At 37.3% G+C, this 23745-nt stretch overlaps 1 protein-coding gene across 1 annotated transcript in view; it reads right to left on the reverse strand.

The window, feature by feature from the left end:
- UBE3C (ubiquitin protein ligase E3C) overlaps nt 1–23745 on the reverse strand; it is a 70748-nt gene that overhangs the window by 22108 nt on the left and 24895 nt on the right. Inside the window, exons 12-19 of the mRNA XM_063452667.1 lie at nt 19188–19274; nt 18280–18437; nt 14067–14299; nt 11572–11676; nt 10765–10861; nt 6352–6449; nt 5992–6124; nt 5273–5520 (exon numbers count right to left, since the gene is read on the reverse strand). Of these exons, the coding sequence (XP_063308737.1) occupies nt 5273–5520; nt 5992–6124; nt 6352–6449; nt 10765–10861; nt 11572–11676; nt 14067–14299; nt 18280–18437; nt 19188–19274 (1159 nt within the window). The remainder of the gene's footprint in view (nt 1–5272; nt 5521–5991; nt 6125–6351; nt 6450–10764; nt 10862–11571; nt 11677–14066; nt 14300–18279; nt 18438–19187; nt 19275–23745) is intronic.

Here is a 23745-nt window from a genome sequence, read left to right on the forward strand (position 1 = left end):
GGTAAACAATCACTAATGTATGCATTAAGCAAAATTTAAATACATTACGACCCCATAAATATTGTTTGCAATCAATACGCTATTTAGCGTTAATAGACCGCACTTTACTACTCTTTAAATTCTTAAGAATTCATTCCACTGCTGGAACAAATATGACTTTGGGTAATGCACATTGAAAATCTGATTTAATTTACTATGCAGCAGGTCAAAATGAGCACAATATATATTCAAAGAGAGGGTCAGCATGTAGACATCATTATGATCGTCATCATTTATTTGTACAGTACCAAAAAACTCGCTCAGTGTTTGCTACAGTGTTTAAAAGGCATTAAAAATTCAATTTGAAGCAAAGCTTGCTCTCCATGGGGATTGGCTCCAAGAAACCTCTCACTCAAAACACAATTTCCAGGTACAAATTTGGGGGTTCATAGGAAGGGAAGATGGCTGTAAAGATTAAACGGGAAAGGAGGAATAAAATAAACCAAAAATAATAATATTAAAATGTTGGGAACAAAATCATTTTTTGATGACAACCCCCTTTTTAAACAGGAATGGTCATCTTTTTGTTGGGGCCATTGCTTTTTTCTCACCCCCGTAAACACTACTGAAATGTATACAGGGGGTGAGGAGTGCAACAAAGGTAAAAAAACTAATTCAAATTCAACTGTGATTTGCTAGGTGCACATGCAACAAATATTTGATGGAATTGGCAAAAAAATTATAAATAAAATAAAATGAAGAGTTAACCAAGAGAGACCGTTAAGTCATTTGTATCAAGCTAACCAAGCTATTCTGGCTTACGCTATGTGTGTATGCCTTATTAAAGATTTTTTTTTTTTTTAGCATCTATGTGTTGTACTGCAAACATACAACTAAATACTTTTGATGCAACTTCAAGCACCAATAGTAGGCTGGGATTGCTCCTTTAAGATACAAAAGCTATAAATAAAGGGACAGTGAGGGAGAGAATTTACAGCACCACTTTGTAAAGAGAGATGCATTCTTGCTTCAAAATATGGTCAAGCTCAGCAGGTCTTGATTATTAGGGTATAGTGTATTGTATTGGGGTTATTTACTCAAGTCCAAATGACCCTGTACAGAATGGGGGGGAGGGAGAAACACTGCTGGACAGCTGATATTTGGACACAAAATTCTTCAAATCCAAGAACGGATTTTAAAAATACAAACTGTTTGCTGCCAGTGGACAAATAGTTTAAAGCCCTCGGCACTGCAAGGGTCAGTCATCTGGCGTCCGGTCAGCATATGCTAGCCAGCAAATAAATACAAATAAAATCCCTCAGAGGCCCAATAAGACTCCAATAGTACTATAATGAAGGCTTAAGCAGATATGGCCCCACCTGTCACATGGTACCTGCCGCAAATAGTACTTAAAATTACCATTTACTTTCAAAAAAGAGAACGATAATTTGTGAAAGTGCATTCTACTGAAGGCATTTGATTCTAAATGTTAGTGAAACCTGTGCTTTGTATAGGATACAGATGTGAAAGCAATCTGGACACCGACTGCATATGAGCAATTGTTTTTAAATTTGTTCGAGCCACCCAAATTCTGACTGGGATTGGGTTTAGTAAACGAGAATTGTCATATCAATCGGAATTCGGTCGTTTTCACAAAATTTTGTCTAGGTTTTAGTGAATAACACTGTATGTTTTAAAGGGACACTATAGGCATCAAAAATATTTTGCTTAACAAAACAGTTTTGGTGTTTAGATCATGCCCCTTCAGTTACAATACTATACAATTTAGGCATTAAAGGGACACTATAGTCACCAGTGCAACTACATGTATTCTTGACCCTATAGTGTTAACATGACCATCTAGCCCCCCTGGGCCCCTCATGCCTCCATAAATATAGCAAAAAAATTACTGTATTCAAGCCAGAAGCTGTAAATCTGCATGCTGTTAGACTCATAAAAAACAAGCAGTCTGCTGACATGTGATAGCCTGATCCAATCACAGTGCTTCCCCATAGGATTGGCTGAGACTGACAAGGAGGCAGATCAGGGGCAGAGCCAGCATGATTCAAACACAGCCCTGGCCAATCAGCATCTCCTCATAGAGATGAATTGAATCAATGAATCTCTATGAGGAAAGTTCAGTGTCTGCATGCAGTGGGAGGAGATACTGAGTCATAGGATGCTCGTGCACAGCAGATCTGAGTGGATGGAGGCATATTATGCCTCCATCAACTCAGAAGTCCCTCTGGTTCACTCTGAGTGACTGCAACTGGAGGTGTTCCTAGCTTTCAATGTAAACACTGTATTTTCTCATAAAATACAGTGTTTACATGAGAAAGGCTGCAGGGAGCTATAGTTCTCACCTGAACAACCTCATTAAGCTGAAGTTGTTCAGGTGACTATAGTGTCCCTTTAAGTCACTTTTCTCTCTGTTACATGCAGCCCTAGACACACCTCCACTGGCTATGACTCATACAGCCTGAATGGAAAAAAAACTTTCAATCAGATGTTAGCTTGCTTTAGAAGTTGTAATCACCTGCTCTGTAAATCGGACTTTAATTACACACAGGATGCTTCTGGAGGGTAAAGAAGGCTACCGACAGAGCATGAGATAAGAAATTAAAACAGAATGTGCAATAAAGGAAGTGTAAACATTATATCTCTCAGGGAGCTGTGACAATGCATAAGCAACACGATTTTATCTCCTAAATGGCAGGGGATGGAGCAGTGACACTGCAGGGGTATGATCGAAACACCAAAACTATTACATTAAGCTAAAAATGGAATTGAAATTGCAGTGAGCCAGACCTCTGCTCTGGATGCTTTGAATCCTCATCAATGATACAGCTCTCACGTTTTAGCCACATCAATAGTTGTACACACAGAACACAGAGACCACTAGATTTCTTGTCTCTTTGTTTCAATATTTATGTACTCGTCAAATAAGCATCACAGAAACAGACTAAATTATCTTCCTTATTATGAGAATGTATTTGTTTTATTTTGCTGTTGGCAGTTGTCATATATTAAAGTCTTTACACGTACCCTACTGGTGTACAGCAAGACGTTTATATACATATATATATATATATATATATATTTGTACTTGAGATGGGTGAGGAACCATTTAATTTCTATTGATGAGGAAAGACACAAAAGATCAAGGGGAAAAAAATGAAAATTGTATAAGATTAATTTAAACATTAGAAAGAAACTGTAAATAATACTACAGTTGATATGGACTGTATATATTAGAGAGCGGCTTCTTATTATAGATCATTTTCTGGCATGGACTTGAAAGACTAATTCCATAATGCTTTATTATGGAATAAAGTATTTTTTTCTACCCTTGAAATAGTCATTTGAAGAAAAAGATATTAATTTTGTGATTGTGAAGAGGACGAACGTATAAATTACCATTCCTTTTCAAACTATTCTGCCTAATATATCCTGAGCTCCCAACGATAACCATTAGTTTTACACTATATCAAAATATGACTGGATGTGGCTGAAATGAAATTCCCATTTCTGAACTCATTTTAATTATCTTTGCTCCTGCTATTTGAATCTATTTCACATATACATTTGGCACAATGATGCTTTAACTCTTATATAATGCTCAGGAGGCCAGTTATGGATTAAATGTAGATCCTAAAATCAAATCAATTTGAACACAATTCTTTGCACCATTAAATCTTGCTAAACTATTTATCATTGCGAGTAAATGAGAATTATGATGTCTTTAAAATAAAACCATTATCACTTAGTAAGAATGACAATACCAGCACTTTTGATAGTCTGGAAAGGAAAATAAAATCACAAAAAAAAAAAAAAAAAAAAAAAAGCGCCTCTAGACACCTTTAAGTACAATTTGACATACTTGAAACCGGATACTCCTAAAACAAAAAGAAGTGCTATCAGATCTCTTTTAGAGAAATAATAGTGCTCATATTCAATCTAAATATCATTGTAGTTGAATGTTTCGTTCAACCTCACATTATTTTGTCAGCCCTGTATCTCACAAATTATTTTGTCAGTGAGTGTGTGAGTGTATATATAACCATTGCATTTATAGCAAAGAACTATGCCAAAGATTCAGAATCTCGTTGGGCCCTAACTAACTTTACAAAAGACGGCAGAATGGACAGAAATCTTCTAATATGTAATACATAAATTGGACCAAAGTCCTTCCCGTGAAGTTTGATACTAAATTCCCAATTTATATTTGGAGAGTTCCTTTAAGAATGCCCAAAGACAGACACATAAAGCACTTCAGCTTGCTGAAATGCTTTACGTGTGTGGAGTCTGTAACATTTCAATAGAAATCAGATTTTTTTTTTTTTGTTTTTTAAAGGTCAACAAACTGCCTCCCAAGCTGTCAATCAGGCCTGTGGTGCAAATGGAAGTGAAATAAAGCATTCCCAGCTGCCCTAAAGTAAGCAGCAGGCGCATTGGTCTAGCACATGCCTGCCTTCCTCCCTCGTCAACGAGCACTACAGCTGACTGAGAAGCATCAGAAAGCCGCATTTGCAATTCCAACACAGAGGCTTCTCAATGTGAATCCTCCGATTGGTCAATTCACCAGCACAGACTGAAAGTATCTGTGAGTAAAGAATGGAGGGCTTACAAATAACACAGACAGTTTTATACACCCACACAAAAAACTAAATACATTTTCTATTATATTGTTAAAAAACAAACAAACAAAAAAAACAACCCAAAACACATTTAAGGAGCGTTACGTTAATGTGGAGCCTGTGGGTTAGAATGTCTGCTAAACTCTGGGGTATGGTCCATACTAATATACATAAAACCAGTGAAATAAGAAGTTCACCATTTGCCTCTCCATTTCCAGATTAAACCTCACCAGGATCCCTTGCAAACTTCTGCCCTGGAAAAGCCTACACAACACACAAATAAATATTCCCTGTGTTATTAAATTAGGAGACCGTGCAAAGAACCTAGAGCAGGTGCAATTTCGCCAAAGCCGAGCACCTAAATCCAATGTTTAAAATCAATGTGAACTTCACTGCTGGGGAAGATCAGAAAAGAGACAATTAAAAACTTCTCCTGTCAGGCTCTCGGGTTAATAGGCATCACCTTTTGCTATACAGTGAATTGGGCAAAGCGGTCAAGTTTGAAGGACAAGAACATACAAACAAAATTGTGTTTATGCTTTGTGAGTTTCAATTTTGTAGTTTTCACAAAGTTTTAAAATAAAATCACCCCATTTGTTGTCTAAAGACAGGGTAAAGGAAGGACGTCAAAATGAAATGATGGCTGTTCCCCTCACCTTTCCAAGCATTCGTCCTAGGAAGTAGTAATGCCTTGCAAATGAATCACTGACCAACATCTGTGCTGCGGGATTGGGGTACAGGAGCCCTTCATTAGTGGTCTTAAAAAATCCCTGGTTAGGATTAAATCCAGATTTGAGCAGCTCATTTAAAAATTCTCTAAATATTCCACCACCATCAATCCCAGCCTCATCCAAGCCATGGGTGTTCAAAAGATGGACACGTATTCGCTTCTTCAAATCAGGCTCTGAAATAAAGATCATCACTTAAAGTTACTAAAATGGTTCTAAAAAAAAAAAAAAAAAAAAAAGCAATAGCATTTGAATTTACACCTAAACTGAACCGTGGAAATACACTACTTAATTCATTTTTCCCATGAACCATCCCTTGTCCACCAGAAGACCCATTGCACTGCCTCATATAAAGTCTTTAACAAAATGACAAGCATGCATAACCACCAATGCATGCAGTGTGCCAAAAATAAAAAATAAGGCAACATAGGAGAGTGGAGCATCAAGGGATTAGCATGTATAATAGATCACATTTCTTCAATGTTAGCAAAAACAATATCTTAATTCCTTTTAAATGGAAAAGGATAAAAATGGAAACTGAACTGTACCAAATAGCTTCTAACTGGTGCTAAACAATAACAGGATAATTTTGCTTATGAACAACATCCAGAGTTTCCAGACTAAAAACGAATCATTAAGATACACACCATTTTCTGGAGACAATTTGTCATAGGCATCCTCATATATATAGTTCCTTCTAATAGTCACGTTAATTCCATCCAGAAAAGGCCCATCTCCTTGGACGTCTTGCTTGTCCGCATAGATAAGTCTTTGGAAGATCTAGAAATCAAAATTCCCAATGAGGTACCAGCTAAATTAATTCAAAGTTATTTATAAGCGGAGATTGAGAACATTTGCATTTCATTATTCTGGCCTCATTTCCAAAGGATTTGAAATGTAGTCTTCATTTAAGAGAAGACAGGAAATGCAGAGGGGGTCCCATTTGGAGTTAGATGTTAAGTGGGCAATGTAAAAGAGAGTGGCTACTACAATGTTGCACAACATACCTTTACTCTTTCTTCAAAGGGTACCACAAAGGGCAGCTCAGTCAATATCGCCAACTGCCTTTCCTCTGAAACAGACAGGGGTGCTGGTTCCAGGCCCACTGGAAGAAAGGGGATATTTAATGACTAAATTATTAAACATAAGAAAGTCATGAAAGCCTATGCAAGATAATATCAATAATAACATGATGCAAATTAAGATTTGTTAGACAATGTTCCCAATGAGACTAGTTTAACATATGTCACTCTGCACAAAGCCCGCCTCTGTGATTAAACCCAAATGTATTATGCCAGTAGTTCCTGTTCGGAGTGGTTCAGCCACTGCCATGCAAGGTTTGCCATCACAGTTAATTAAAAACGTAATGCAGAATGTTTAAGCCTCCCTGACAGGCTTTGTGTGGCTGCAACTGTCTGAGAACAAAGAGAGGCAAAAGCGGAATCGGCTGCTACAAGAAAATATAAATCTGAGGATTGTTAACATAGAACAAGGGTTCGAAGAGGTTTTATAACAGCCTCTAAGATGCATAAAATACAAACATTAAAATGGGGATTAACACAGTATGGCCATATGATGTGACCAGCTCTCTACGTTTTCATTGAAGACATTTTGGGGCACGGAACCCTTCTTTAATTTATATAAATTGAGGTAATTTTGCCAACACCAGCATAAATACATTTTCTAGGTATAGCTTCTTATATCCTTATATTTTATAACCTCCTTCACTGCCCAAAACATTTAAAAACGCCACAATAACAGCCCATGTTGCTAGGTAGATAGCTGCAACTAAGTGCTAATTCCTAGGTTTTCAATGAAAATGTCCATTTAACATTGCCGTTGCTTATTTATCATGGGTGATGAATGATGTCTGGCTTGGCTGCTTCTCAAAATACAATTTAGGGATGCAAATCTGAGAGATTTTTATTTAATAACCCAACTGTGATTTGCCTTCACCATTGAGACATATTAATTTAGAAATGGACAAAGCTATTTGTCGGTTTAATGGCCAGATCCGGAGCAGAGGGTTAACGTGGATAAGGAATGGGCTGGCTAAATTTGTTATATCTGACAGGAAAATGCAGAAAGCTAGCGTCCAAGCTAGTTTATGGGCTGTAATTACAGAGGAGGCATCTTACAAGGCACTTATAAAGTAAATGGCGTGTGCCCTAGCTCTGTTGCATTCTAAACTGCAATCCAAAAATATATATATACACACCATTACTACAGAACAGCTTTAACATGGAAAACGCATAGTGGGAGTTGCAGTTTTATAACCAATGGGGAACCTCCATGGGCCAGCCATGTTATATACCACCACCATTTGTTAACAACATAATTGTGTGCCCCATAAACACGTTTCCATACTAGGTTGGTGCACTAGAAAGGCGTTAGAAGAAATTAAAATGTAGGTATAGGTCTCCTGAAAACATAGGTTAACCATTGCAGTTTTGTAAGAGCAGTAGTCTCCAAATGATTTCATAGATTTGTAACATGTAACAAGCAATACAAAGACCTAGCTAAGAGGGTTAAAGTGGCACTGTCATGGCCGAATCCTCTTTTGTTTTTGTTTTTTAAACCCCCTCCCGACTCCACTACGTCTAATTGTCCCCCTAGTCAGCTCCAAATGCCCCTAAGCCCCCCATGTTACCTATTTTTTTAATCTTTATTTTCAGCCCGGACTTAGGTCCTGCTTAGGTCCTGGGCGTCATCTTTGTGTGGGTAAATGAAGTTTGTGTGGGACACATCATGTGCCCACACTAGATAGCGATGTGAAATTCCCGCGCATGCCCAGTTAAACACTTGGCATGCGAACGGGAATTTAATCTATTCATGGGCGACGGGTGGGGCTACATTTAAACCCCTCCCAGGTGACTAGGGATCACCAAGAACCTAGTAACCCCTAGTTCTTAGGAATTTTCCACATGCTGTGTAATTTGACTCATAACACTGATCGGTTGCTTTCAAATTGCAAAACTAGGTCCCCCCTTCAGTTTAATAGTCCCCACTCGAACGGTATGGGTACTGGCTCGTGAGGGGGGGGGGGGGGACACTGGAGTTTTTTGTGGGGGTGGGGGGGAGGGGCTTTACATCTGTGAGCAGCCACAGACACTGTTTAGTAGACATGCCCCTACTCGCAATATAAGTAATCTTTACTTAGCATTAGTAAATTTGTCTGAAAGACCAATTTAGGTCTTTCAGCCTTTTGGTAGATAGCTCCCTGATACCGTGGGAATTAGCCATGCCACGAATCGGATCGGAATTTCATTCATTTGAATAAAAAAACCCGATCCAAACAAAGTCCCAAATTGCATCCTAAGATGAATGAACAAACTGATCTCATCCGGTTAGGATGAAATTCGATAGTTTTGCCGGCGTTCTGCCTAAATGACAGAACGTTCGGGAATATTGACAGGAAGCATCGAGAGATCACGGAGGAAAGGTAAGAATTGTGGGAAAATTTTGCAGACCACCAGAAATGAAGCACACTTTGCTCCTCCGCTGGTCAGAGATGGTCATGCGTAGGAAACCTCCATAAGACAAAATAGTCCCTACTTTGTCTAATGTTTTAAAGAAATCTAGAACAGACAGGAAGAAATGAAGAACAGATACTGACAGAGGGAGAGAAGAGGAATCGATTGGGGAAAGGTAAGTTCGGCATGACAATGCCACTTTAAGACACAAAATAATTTAAAAGCCCATTGCAATTAATTTGGCTCCTTTGACTACTCCTTAATTATTTTATTTTGTTTGATATACAGCACATGCATTATTTAGGCATTTATGTTATTAAAGTGAAGAAAAAAAACATGTTAATGAACGGCAATTTATGTTACGTCTACCACTGCTACCTACAAAATGTTTAGTTTTCTTGAAACCTACATATAACAAAATGTACAAAAAGCATTTTCTTCTGAGAATTAGGAGTTCTATCAAAATGGAGGTTTACGCTTTAAATAAATAAATTACAAAGTCTAGCTTTAATTTATAGGCAGTTTTAACTTGTTGACATTTCCCATTACAATGTCGATGCAGGCAGTCTTAATCCAAGGGTAAAAAGCCGTTTAAATGAGGGAAAAAATGCATGTACAGCAAAGACAAACCACTAAGCAAGAACTATAGTTCAATTATTCTGCTCAATTATCCCTGCTTATGTACATCAAGACCTCAATTTCTGGGGAGAATTATGGTTAGAAGATGTCAATACACACAGCGTTTAAAGCCCAAAGGTATGCCATTTAGGGAATGAAGGATCACAAACAAACAAAGACAGCTGTGCTTCCCAAGTAATTGGCTCAATACTCGCAGCGAGTCAAACTGTCCCCCTCCTACCTCCCAACCAGACACATCATTAACGGCTGTCTCTTACGATGTGCAACAGTTAATTCATTATGATTATTGGTAAGCTTTAAAGTGGACCAGTCATCAACAAATGTGCATGTGTTGAGGAGTGCCTCATGTAAGTTATAAAATTAAATGTGTAAACAGTCTTCCTTTACCGGATTACATGATATACCCATGTATGTGTGCGAAATTTGCATTAATTTTTCGCACTCCTTGGTTTCAAAATAAAATATCTTCATTATGCAGTTGAGTACAACATATAGAGTAGTAAAAAGTGGATCACAAGCATCTGTGAAGCTATCATACATTGTATGACCCTCATCATTTTAAAATACTAATGTAGTAAAGGTGTATAACTTTGTTCCTGTACGTCCAGTGGTCTGATCTCAATTATGTGTCTGTTATTCCACCCATTGTACAGCGCTACGGAATTTGTTGGCGCTATATAAATAATACAATAATAATAATAATAATATAACATAAAATAAATAAAAATTAAAAACAGGTTGAGTGGTCTGCAATAATAACAATGTAATACTTTAAAAAAAATGAAAACTTGAACACATTTAATAATGTATTTTTTCATTGGAGGTATATAAACAAAGAAAAACAGCTTGCAAAACCTGCAGTTCCTGTGTCTGCTGCCTTTGCAAGTCCTCCTCTTCTAACCCCGCCCAGACTCTCTGTGGCTGTCCAATCACAGACTTCCCAAATGCAGCTCAATGAGCTTTGCAAGGCAGGTGCTCTGGGCTAAACGCAGTGGAGTTTAGCTCCACTGCGCTTACAAATAGGAAGTAACAGGATCTGTTGTCTGCTTGAAAGCCAAGGGGGTGTAACCAGATTCATTTATAAAATTGTAAATTTCTATTAAAATCTGCACTTTTTGCAATAAAAAAACCCAAGACACACTCTTCACACATAAAGCTTTTCAGCAAGCTAAAGTGCTTTGGGATCTGAAGTGCCCCTTTAAGTTAAACATTAATTGAGAAAAATCTATTTCAAGCAAATTATATTTAAACTCATTGGATTCACGCTTCACAGTAATTAGAAAACATACAATGTGAATTTAGACTCACCATCTAATGTTGACTGTAAGGGTCCAATTCTTCCCATTCCACGGACTCCCATTCTTCGCCACACATGTCTAGCAGAAGGTACATACAGCTGGGTAATCTAAGGTTAAAAAATACAATCAATTGTACTATAAAACTAACACTACAAGTTTGCTTTGCTTATAATAATAATATTTGATTTTGTCTCTGTTCAAGTTATTGATGTATAAATATAGAAGTTGTTTCACTTTTATGGGCTTCTCTTCATGGCAGAGGTCAGATTTTAACTCATAAAACATCACGCAAACATAATAATAAAAAACTGTTTAAACAACTTTTACACGACTGTCCGATTCCACACGACTCTTATGGCCTGCTTTCACCCCGTTCTAACGGTCTGTTTTCAAGAATAAAAAGTTATTGTTTTAAAGGGTACATTAGAAGTATAAAAAAAACAAACAAAAAAAAAACATACAGAAAGAGTCAGAATTTTTACATCAAAACCAACCTATTTAAACTGAAGTTGATTTACAGAAAGAAAAGGAATATTTTAGGAGGAAATTACGTAGGTATATAAAGTTATGGAAATCCACTATTTTTTGCCTGCATTCTATTAAGAATGGGGATGACATTAGCCTATGATGACAAGCAGAGAACATTCAAAAACACAGTCAGAATACAGATATGAAAACATTCATAGGACAGTGTTATTACTTATATCTGACCAAGGCAAAGAAGCTGCTATAAGCAGATATTTTCAATTCAATTAGAACTAAAGAATTTCTAAAACATATACTTTTTACAACAACGGTCACTTCATACGAATCTCACCTTATCAGCCTTAATGCTTTCCTGTTCTGATAACCAGTGATTTAGCGGACAGAAATGTCTCCTGGTGTCTCGAGCCTTCAACATTTTTACCAAGTTTGTTATTACCTGCACAACAAAATGTCATTTGATTTAGCACAAAATGTTGTGATGCAAAATTAAAACTAAAATGTACTGACCCAATTTTTTTTGTAAGTTTTTGACATATATATAAATAATACGTTGCTAAACACAAATACACACACCAGTCAAGTCATAAGACTTGCTATTCCCACAGAAATCTCACTTTACCGGGTGCTCTCACTACTGCAAGGGATTCTGGGTAGGCATATGCAAATTAGCTCAACAAAGAACATTATATATATATATATATATATATATATATATATATATATATATATTTATTATTTTTAAATATTTTTTTAAAAACAGAAATAATACAATAAAACATCCAATTTGAAGTTACGTGCATTTCACTAAATATAAAAGTAAATTCTGATGGGGCAATCAGAAACACTCCACAGGTCACTGTTCAATATTTCACTTATTGTCCATGAATTTCTCGCTCTCATTTATCTTTTTTAAAAATAAAAACATCCATTGTATCCAACCCAATTTCCGCCATGGTTTGCTATACTGATGACCTGGTAAGTAAGAAATTGAGTAGATTGAAGATGGACTCAGCTGGAGTTAGCTTTTTGTTAAGATCTGATCTACTTCCACTTCTACATTAAAGGGGAAATATATTTGGATTGACAGCCAGATTGACGTGCCACGACAATCCAGACCCTCAGAAAGTCGACAGAAAACACCTTTGCCTCCTAGAGGTAGAGACATACAACTGCACTTCCTTAACAAAAACACAATACCACAACAAATAAACACACACAAGATGTAGAATATATTAGAATAATTATATATACACATACAGACACTAAAATATATAAAACTATATTTTTACCAAATTTTGCTATAAAGACAACCTTATGTTTTACATTACAAATTTAAGATGCGAGAAATACGTGTTGGACAATTTCTATTAGCCAGTAACTAAAACTGTTCTGGAAAGCATCAAGTCAGTTATTTTCCTTAAATAGATTCATTTGGCAATTGCATTAACAAAATCATTTGGTCCTTTTTAAGACTTTTAAGTGAAACTTGAGTGAAAGTGCATCACAAAACCCAACGTATTATGACACATTAGCGCTGTGTCGCCTGCTATCAAAACATTATCATTTAGTCTCACTTCGGCTAATGTTCATGAGTCTGATGATCGTAAGTGAAATGCGTTGTAAAATCAGACAGAATGGGCTGGATAGAAGCTATTGTGCACTTGTACAATGAATACTCATTGCTTAATTAGCCCATCAGGTTAAGTGCAGGCATTAATGGGTCCTTCCTAAAGTCTAACGTGACATCTCTCTCCAAACATGGCCAAGAAGGAAGTTCCATTAGCAATATTAATACAAGCTTAGTTGATCATTTTCATTCAATTAACTTCTTTCAATTAAATAGATAGCTTGACAAAAGCAGTGATAAATGACCTGGAGGGACTGCTGATGACTCGAACTGAACATTACTGTGCGAGAGGTCGCTGGTATTATATGGACTGTAAATCTAGCATTCAATTTGGAAAATGCATTTATCCTGCTCGTGCCTCTTTAATGAGTAATTTTAGCTGACTAGATCTGTTTGCTTCATGACACAAAAAAAGACTTGGTAAGTCAAGTACTGTTCCGTCCTGCAGTAGATCTGTTTGTGGTTTGATTGTTATTCGAAGCGCTGAGTGCTGACACAGGTAAAACAAGGAACAGGATTTATTTTGGTTGTGTTGTCACAGTGAGCCGATTTGCTTTTTGTCTGCTCCATTAACCTTAGCATTAAACAAACCAAGATGTGCTTTTAATTAAACATGGCTCCAAATATTACGGCTGCTTCTGCCGCATCAAATATTGCAAAAGCAACGTTTGGGCTTCTGCCCGTTGTTAAATATTTAGTGAGTTGTAATTAAGAAAATATACATTTCTATTTAATTGTAGACTGTATAGTTGGAATAAAAATATACAAGCAGTTGCAGAGCTGGTAAATTTAAAGGGACAGTGTCCTCAATAATATCTATGTAAGAAAAGCTTTTCTTTTTTTAATCCCCTAAGAAGGAATACAAATTATTGAGCAGGTGAAGTCACCAGCAAGTGTACAATTAAAAGACATACTTACCTGAATTCTTCATCTACCTTTGCCAAGATGGCTGCCAGAATGAATGTCATATATAGTTACAAAATGAAATGCTGCAAATCAATGACAAGCACTATAGAGTTCATAAAATGACACAATCAGTTACGATTGAACCAATAAGAGCATCCGTACGCATCTTCCAGGAAGAGATCCATAAACTGACAACACCGTACCCTTCTTTATCTTTACTGTGTGCCTAATGAACATAGCTTACGATATGTTTTTGGAGGTAGACCATTAAGCATTGATTACTTGCACAATACCTTAAACAACTGGATCCATCGTTTTTGTTCTGTTTGGATGCGTTGTTGCATTTCGACATTGGTGGTCACGCCAATGCTTTTAAAAGCTGCAATATATTCTTCACGAACTTCCGGCTTTGTTTCCGGATAAGCCAGCTTGATGATTCCTAAACAAGCGTCTCGAAGGCAGCGTGATAGTACTATCAATTCTTCTAACGTGAAAGGCATCATCGATGACTGCCTCTGGCCTGCAACTAGGAAAGGACATAGTACATGTTTTCTTAGTTTTTAATAAAAACAAAAAGTGTTTAAGTCTAAAACTATTTTTTATCAATAGAAACACATGTGACAGCAGATAAGAGCCATTCGGCCTATCTAGTCTGCCCAATTTTCTGAATACTTTAATTAGTTCCTGGCCTTATCTTATAGTTAGGATAGCCTTATGCCTATCCCACGCATGCTTAAACTCCCTCACTGTGTTAACCTCTACCACTTCAGCTGGAAGGCTATTCCATGCATCCACTACCCTCTCAGTAAAGTAATACTTCCTGATATTATTTTTAAACCTTTGCCCCTCTAATTTAAGACTAAGTCCTCTTGTTGTGGTAGTTTTTCTTCTTTTAAATATAGTCTCCTCCTTTACTGTGCTGATTCCCTTTATGTATTTAAATGTTTCATATGTATCATGTATCATATCCCCCCTGTCTCGTCTTTCCTCCAAGCTATACATGTTAAGATCATTTAACCTTTCCTTGTAATTTAACCTTTCCTTGTAATGCAAACTATATTTATGTTTAGAGGCTAAATCATTTAATTGGCACACAAATCTGGCACCCTTCAGACATTTCAAATAACAGTTTTACACTTTGAGGGCGCTTCAATTCATGTTTCTCTGGTACGAAACAAGATTACTTCTATACCTGACACATGGATAAATAAAGATACACTGCTGGGTGCTAAATTACCCCAACATATAAGTATGCAATTGTAATCTCTAGAGCAGTGTTTCCCAATGTACATTTCAATGAAATAATCATTTCCAAAGCACACTTACATTTGTTTACCTTGATCACCCCCTTTACAAACATCACATTATCTTGCAGCCTTATTAGAAAGATATGCATCATGAATTGCAATATGTAGCTAAATTGATTTACTAGTTTTAATTAATTGCAATCACAATATTATAAAGAGACATTCTTAATGAGACGTACCTGACCAGAGATCATCAATCTTGATGGTCTCACTGTAGACAGATAATATAGTAAACTGTCTCCGCTCTGAATAACAGGAACATTTTATGTTTTTTTAAATTTATTTTTAAACATAAATGAAAACCCCTAACTACTAGAGCACTTTAGCTTGTGTGTTTTTTTTCATTTTACCAAAAGTGCAGATTTCAATGGAAATTGGCACTTTTATAAATTAACCTTGTTACACACCCCCTGGCTATCACTCAGACTATCGGTCCTGTGAATTCCTGATTTGTTGAGTTCAGTGGAGCTCAAATCAAAAGGCAGCAATTGCCCAGAGCACCTGCAAACACTTCTTATTAATCTGCATCAGGTCTGTGATTGGAAAGCCATAGCTAATCCAGGATGGGTTAGAGTAGGAGAACGTACAAAGACTGCAGACAAAAGATCTGCAGCTTTTGCAAGCTGGTTTAAAATATAACCCCAATGAAAAAAAAATGCTGGAATAAATGCATGCGTGTTTTCATTCGAGGTATGTATACCAAACAGTGATTTTCTTTTTTTTTTGTCAATCTGATTTTTTTATTGAAGGCACGTGAGATAGGGTACAGAAAAAGAAAACAGGGAAAATGTGCAAATGGGTTACAGCTTCGGATTAATACAACAGTAATGTGTCACATTTCCAGATTAGTAATGCCTCTCTTTTTTCTTTTTTATAGGAGAAAAAGCATGAGTAGGAACATACGCAAAACCGTAGCAAATAAGGGTAGCAAAAATGGCATAGCCTACGTCCAAGCGAGTTAGGTACACAAAAAGCTACGAAGCTTGGTTAGTTAAGTCAGTGTGACTGCAATATGTGAGCCTGATGTGCTGTGTGCCTAGACAACCAGAACAAGAAACCAGTCGTTAGTACGGTATGAGGTTAAATTAAGGTTATTCAAACTTAACTACATGCATACAATGGTGACTGTGCTGACAGGTTAGCATATTTTACGTATAAATGAAGAGTGGCAGATTGGTTATCATACAGCGCTAAACCACGTTAGGTATTGATTAACTCAGGTAGTATTGCCTAGTAGTGCAGTAGTGAGTATACGTGGGTCACATAGGGAGCCCAAATTTGCGCCAACAGGCCAAAGGAACATTGAGTGAATGATTAACATGCATGTTAACGTTACAATGTACACTGGACGAAATAAATGCTTAACTGTGTGACTGGGTCAGTTTACCATGGTAGGTGACATGTTTTAGAGTTCATAGTTCGTATGGCCATATATTTAGTTTCTGCGTTGCGGGCTGGAGTGTTGTCTGCGGGCCGCGGCTTGCTGGGGTCCGGGTTACTTCACCCGACGCCCGTTCTGGCGGCTCTGCATGTGAGACAGGGTAGGCGTACGCCGCACAGGCCCCCTTTGGGTAGGATTACCGGCAGCGTGTGCAGGTGGGTCAGCGAGGAGTGGAAGTGGCCGTTGCAGGGGGCTTCTCCCTTTTTCCGGGCATCTTGTAGGGTTGGCACCGTGTGTCCACAGACTCGGTTGCCTCTCGGGGCCGGGTCTTTCCCGTGATGGGCGCTGTGGAGGGTCCTGGTGGTCATCCGCCGCCAGCGGCGGGCGGCTCTCCTGCGATGTGGTCGGTGGATAGGAGGGAGTCTCCTAATGTTCCCCTGCCTGGGTGGGTATTCCGCCCGTCGGTGCGCGGCGGCTGTACCCGGGGTCTGCCCGCTCCGCCTTACAGCTTGGGACTGCCTCACCTCTTCTTTACGTTTAGAGGTTTGATGTGCCACCCGCCTGTCCAGCATCTCCCAGAACCGGTTGAACAGTGCATCTAGGCGCTCGTGTAGTGGCTGGGCATAGGTATGCTCTGTAGTGTGGCCTGAGGTCGCCATTTTAGGAGCGTCCGCTTGAGTATTTGTTTCACGCTGTCGGCTGTCTTCAGCCATTGCATTCAGTTTAGGCTTAAGGTTCACGCTTGTGTGGACCAGGATAACCCCCTCTGGTCCTGGGGGGGAGGGGGGGTAGGAAGGCCCGATGCTTCGGGTGTCGCTTGTTTTGGCGGGTCGGGAGAGCGGCCGTCTCTCCCATCCACCATGTGTTGTAGGCCCCAAGTTCCCGGCCCGGATTCCCAGCGTATTTACAGGCTTGCGAGGTGTCCTTCTGTACCCCTGCTTGCACAGTGTCAGTTGCGGTAGTTTGAAGGACCGATTCGGGTGAGTATTCCTCTGTTTGTCGCTGAAAATCGGGCCCAGGCTCGGGAGTTCACAGAAAGCGTGTCTGCTCGGCTCCCCGGTCAGGCCCCGCCCCCCAAACAGTGATTTTCATGAATTTTTATTTGTATTTGGGCTGTGTTCCTTTAAGGACTACATTCAACCTGTTACAACATTAAATTCATTGGGTCCAAAAAGTGCAGCAATCACCATGGATTCACCATTAGACGCAGCAGGAACATTTCACTGTGACTGCTTCTCTTTTACATTTTTTGCACCATATTTTTTTTTTTTTTTTAGAACAGAACACTTTGGTAAATCTGATCTGTGTGCAGATTTTTGCAAATGAAGTTAAAGGTGCATAAATACATGAATAGCAGGTCTTCTCCTCCAAGATGGTTACAGCAATGGAGTACAAGCACATCATCTGCCACAGGCTTGGTGTCTGAGAATGTGTAGCTATTTCTAGCTTTTCCTTTTCAGAAAGAGTTTGGTGCCAGAAGTGTATTGGTTTTTCGGAAATGTTTTTTTCTTTACCGTAAGTAAGTTAGCCACTTTGTGGCATCAAATCCCACACAGTGAGTGCCAATGATACACTGCACTTTATCAGTGAGTAATGTATAGTGTTTTTCTTTAAACAGTGTTTCAGGATTTATTAGTCCGTTTACACTAACAGGATTATGGAACCGAGTCGGAGGTTACCAACACTAGACTAATAATTGCTTCTTTAATCTGCACTGAGCTGGGTATCAGGAGAATGTATTTTCTGCCCCTCAATTCCTTTAAAAACAAAAACACACACCTTGAGGGAGTAAATATATTCACTTACAACAAGCCTTACCTTCTATTGGATCACCAAAGAATTCATTGTCGTGTATTGAAATAAGGGAATGGCTAAATAAAGAACTAAACAGATAAAACAGAGGGATGATACGATTTGAATCTTCTAGTGACATTGGTGAGCCTCTTGAGATCACTTGTATGAGTGGTACCATGGACCTGTCATAGGAGGAAATACAGGAAAATCGATGTTTATCACTTTAGAGCAATAGGAACATCTCATTAAAAATTAACACAAAACAATAAAAAAAATCCTCCAATGCATTTTACTCTAGGAATTTGTCACCATAGACCATTAGAGTGGACTGTGCAACAGATATTATTACTGGATGGCTGGAGCTCTCTGACGCAAGGGCAATACGTAGATACGTATTTGGTTTATCAAGCATTAGTAATGAAAAACATTACATTTAAAAAATATATATATTTTTATATTATATACACGGTGAGAGGAGAAAAGTATTTGATCACCTGTTGATTTTGAACGTTTGCCCACTGACAAAGAAATGATCAGTCTATAATTTTAATGGTAGGTGTATTTTAACAGTGAGAGACAGAATAACAAAATTAAAAAACCAAAAACATGGAAATCAATTTATAAAACTTTTTTGACATGTATTTTTCTGGATTTATTTTTTTGTTATTCTGTCTCTCAAATGTTAAAATACACCCACCATTAAAATTATAGACTGATCATTTCTTTGTCAGTGTTCAAACGTTCAAAATCTTTTAACCCTCACTATTTGTAGACGTACACACTCACTCTCTCTCTCCCCAAAGTAATATTCAGCTGCACAACATCAAATACATATTTTTCCATATAGATATAAACAGATAAGCCAGTACCTAGACGTGACAGACACCAGTACAATCAATGAGGCTTTCAATGATCATCTAATGGATACATACCCTGTAATCATTTTTGTCGTCATTGAAGAAATTAAATGCCAAAGATGCCTTAAAAATCTTGCATTAAACGCTAGACTGTAAAGAAGCCTAGAAAAACACACACAAGAGGAAAAAAAAATTTAAGACACGACAAAACTATTTTATGAACAAAATCATAAGCGCATGTAACAAATAGTGTATTCGCACTTTGTAATAAATAAATAAAAACAGGTCGAGGTTTGGATTCTATTGCTATGTAGGTTTATTTCTGACAACTAATTAGTGTATGAGCAAACATGCTTCCCAATTACTCGATACAATCCCGAACTGACCAAATATATTGAAAGGTGTCAGCATCCCTGTATGCAATTTCCCATTTATCTTTTTTATTCACTGCTGCAGTGGATGTGGGTGCATCCATAGGGAAAGATATTTTATAATCCATACATTTTCTGGTGATTGCAAAATGCTAATTAAAATGCTCTTTTGGACTTACAACGTGGAAAATGTGGTGTCAGTATGAAAAAACAATGTTAGAGATAGATATATATTTATATCCAAATAACTGCACTCTATACACACTTTTTCTTTTTAACGTTAAGGCCTCTTTGCTCTCTCTCTCTGTGAATGAGAAAACGTATGAAAATATCCTGAAGAAAAAAAGAAGTATATATTTTATCTACACCTTTCCTTGGTGTGAATACCAATCTCAGAATAAAACAAAAAGCATCCCTGGCATTCCTAATTTAACTGCAGAGGAAATTACCCAGTGACCATCGCTGCCTCCACACCCTTTGCCATTACTTACTGCCATCTCACTCTTGTGAAATGCACAAACGAACAATACTCGCTGGCAGAAAGCATAAAGACTCTAAATACAACTATAAAACAAAAAACATCAAGCTGTGCAAGCACAAACACCAATTATAGCCCTTATAGTGATTACGTGAAATAGACAAACAGTAGGTGCAATAAAAGAAGTCATTTCCTCTGAAGCTTTGCAAACCAACATTTTATCCCTTTGAAAAATGAAAGTGGTTTTTACATGTTCACAGGCATATCTCTTGCTCTTCAAAAATATCATTCCAAAAGCAAGATATGTTAATTTACTAAAAGAACAGATTGTGTAACGAACGTGAACGCCTAATAAAGAACCCAAAGCCGTATTTTTATTTTTGCAATTCAATATTTATATAGTTGCATTGTACAAATGTGGTCACAGCCAGATATGTATTTACCACAAGGCAAACAAGGCATTTGCCTAGGGCGGCACTTTCAGAGGGGGCGCCAAAAAATGCCACCCCAAGCTCCCAGACAAATGCATTGCTTGCCTTGTCAAATTTGAGGGGTCAAATTTAGATTTTGGGGGTGCCCGAATTTAGCCGTGCCTAGGGCAGCACAAATCCAAAATACACCACTGGTCACAGCAATTGATGGCATTAAACCTGCAATTATCTCTTAACAGAAAAAAGAAATCAATAATACTGGTGGTTAATAAAAAATAAATAAATAAAAAAAAAGTGTTAATGTGGGTTTCCTACATAATAAAACATAATAAAATGTGATTAGATAAAGAACAGCAACAAACATGTAATGGAGGCCGGACATTGGCTTATCTCCTACAGAAATAGTGGAATAGTGTAAGAAATTAAACCAGAAAGTTACATTTAAAAATAAATCCAAAAATAATAGTAATAGAAATGTCGGTAAAGAACAGCAATGTCTAACCATTAGATAACAGATGTGTGTGTGCTACATTTTCCTTTAGCGTGGCTGATTGTGGTGTGAAATGCGTTTTGCGTTTAAATACAACACCAGGGACGTCAGTGTTGCATAGCCCTGAACTAGACACAATATGAATTGGTAACAATGTCAGTTGCCAAGTAGAGAATGAAAAATTCATTAAACATTTATTTTTAGCATGAGTATATAATTCAGACAATGATATTGAAATTCACTCCTGGGGAGTAGAAAATAAATCTCCAGGCTTGCACTGGCGAGTCATTTTTGTTTAAGGCCTGGGTACTAGCGGACATAAAGACTTGTTTACTTAATCCAATATATTTGAATGTGGGATTTAAAGAGGTAGTATTGAATTAGCTTACTTTGTGTAAAATTAGAATTCTTAGCACAAATTATTCTGATAATGATGGTAATTTTTATTGTTTCAGTAAAGCAGGGGTGCCCAAAAGGTAGATCGATCCCCAGATGTTTTAAAATAACAATTTCCATGATACTTTGCCATGGCATTCGAAAGGCATCATGGAATTTGTTGTTCTACAATATCTGGGGATTTACCTTTTGGGCACTGTAGAATATTACATACATGGTGTTTGCTATTCTGTACCACGAGGACTCTGGAATGTGCTGTATATGGAGATTGGGGGTAGGATCCTTATATGGGGAGAGTCTAAATTAAAAGTTATGACATAATTTTGCCTAAGAACTGAGGACAGAAGACCACATTCTCTCTGTCTCTCCTATGATCCACTCTCCTCTCCTGGTGTGTCGCTGACTTGCTTATATTAAGACGACTACTTAAGATTTCTCACTCTCTGTAACGTCGTTAAGAAATACCATCTATTAAGTATATTATTGTTTGCTTTTAAAGTAGAATAAATGCATATTTTTTATAAAGAACGTCAGATTGCATATTAGTACTTTTTGGTTAATATAGATGTATTTTAACCTGGTGGGCCTTTAACCAAAGAAGATATATCTATATATAAAAGACTTATTCAACGGAGAAAACACAAACCAGATATTACAGGCATTGCAATAAAGGCTTTTCCTTTGTTTTTTGTTTTTTTACTAGTGTCTTTTATTCAAGCTAAAATTATTATTATTTTTTTAAAGACCAGCCCATTTTATTTTTCAAGTGTTTAACACATTATCTATATAGTTTTTTTAAAAAATGTGAAGGGGACTCTAGACTGAGCTGGATTAAAGCAAGTTATTCTAAAAGGCCTTTAACCCCTTAAGTACCAAACTTCTGGAATAAAAGGGAATCATGACATGTCACACATGTCATGTGTCCTTAAGGGGTTAATGAACACATTGAGCATCACAGTCTCTATAGCTCTTTGTAGTAATTATGGTGCTATGAGTCGATGTCAGCAGCCCCTGGTTTTCTAGCTATAGAAGAAGCTATTCCATGCTCTCATAGCGCACCCACACTACCGCCAGAGGGAAGACAGACGGTACACTTCCACATTATTGGCATAATCACCCTGGCTTTAAACTGCACGATAGTCTGTCAGCATTGGAGTGAGTTCGCATTTTCATTGCAAAAAAATATATATTTTTAAACAAACACAAAAAAAATACACCCAAGAACACACAAGTTACAAGTGTCAACATACAGAAGGAAACTGCTTTTTACACCGATTATCTAGGAGTATTTAGGACACTTAACACTCCATTTCCACTTCTACAAATTAGCAAAAGAGATTTAATAAAAGTATAAATATAATAATAATAATAAAATAACAGAAAAACAACACACTTTACAAATTTGCTTAACTGATTTACACATTTTAAAAGGAACATGTAGAAGGTTTTACGGATGATTTAACATGTGTAAGGTCACATAACCTCTTTAATGACACTTTGGAGCAAGGTCACTAAATCCTTAAAAATGGCACAGTGACTCAATCCACTAACCCGCTTTCCTCTAAATGTTCAGCCCAAAGGACACACCAGTTGATGTGTGTTTGCATAAGGATTTTAGAAACGTATAAAACAAAGTGTGAAATTCCACACACACACACAAGGATTAAACGACCCATTAAAGCTTTATTTAGCAGAAACAACAGTAAAAATGAATGAGGTAAAGGTTGTTATATTATTAAACGTTATTTATCATAGGCCATAAATTGAGACCTATTCTTCCACTAAGATAATTTGGGTTAATGGAGACAATGGGTTCACACCATAATAAATGTGAAAACAGGACATTTTGACACATCCTTTAAAAACCCACACAACAAGGTCCCCTTACAGAAGAAGAAAAAAAAAAAAAAAGGAGTTTGACTAGGGAGGTGTAAATGAACAGTACCTTGTACCTATCAACATCACATTCAACAAAAGATAGTAACTCAATGATAAACACCAAAGGTGCAACATATCTAAAATACAATGGTGCATCTCAAAGCAAATACAATCAAAGGGAAATTACAAGGAAAGAAAATACCCAATTTGTTTGCTTATCACAAGGGAGGTCATTGAAATTACAGATAGTATTGGGAAATTCTTCCAGGAATGTAGGGTCCCTGCTCTATGTTCTCCTATGTACGGTAACACTGAAACCCCTTTCCAGCAGTGACCCATGCAGTAGTTCAGAAACGTTTATCCAAGAATATTAAATAATTGGAAAAGCTTAGGCAACAATTTGAAATAGAAGGTAAGTGAATGAACAGCTATAGGTGTAATAAGAAAAGCTAACCATTCAGCACTAAGCAATCCAATGATATAAAGGGGATTGTGGTTACTAATTACACATTCATGTACATTTTAACAGCAAGCTGTAAGCGCTGAATTATTTCTCTCTCAATACCTTATGGCACAAAATAAATAAATA

This window comes from Pelobates fuscus, chromosome 4 (assembly GCF_036172605.1).
Source record: "Pelobates fuscus isolate aPelFus1 chromosome 4, aPelFus1.pri, whole genome shotgun sequence".
In the NCBI taxonomy this organism is placed as follows: domain Eukaryota; kingdom Metazoa; phylum Chordata; class Amphibia; order Anura; family Pelobatidae; genus Pelobates; species Pelobates fuscus.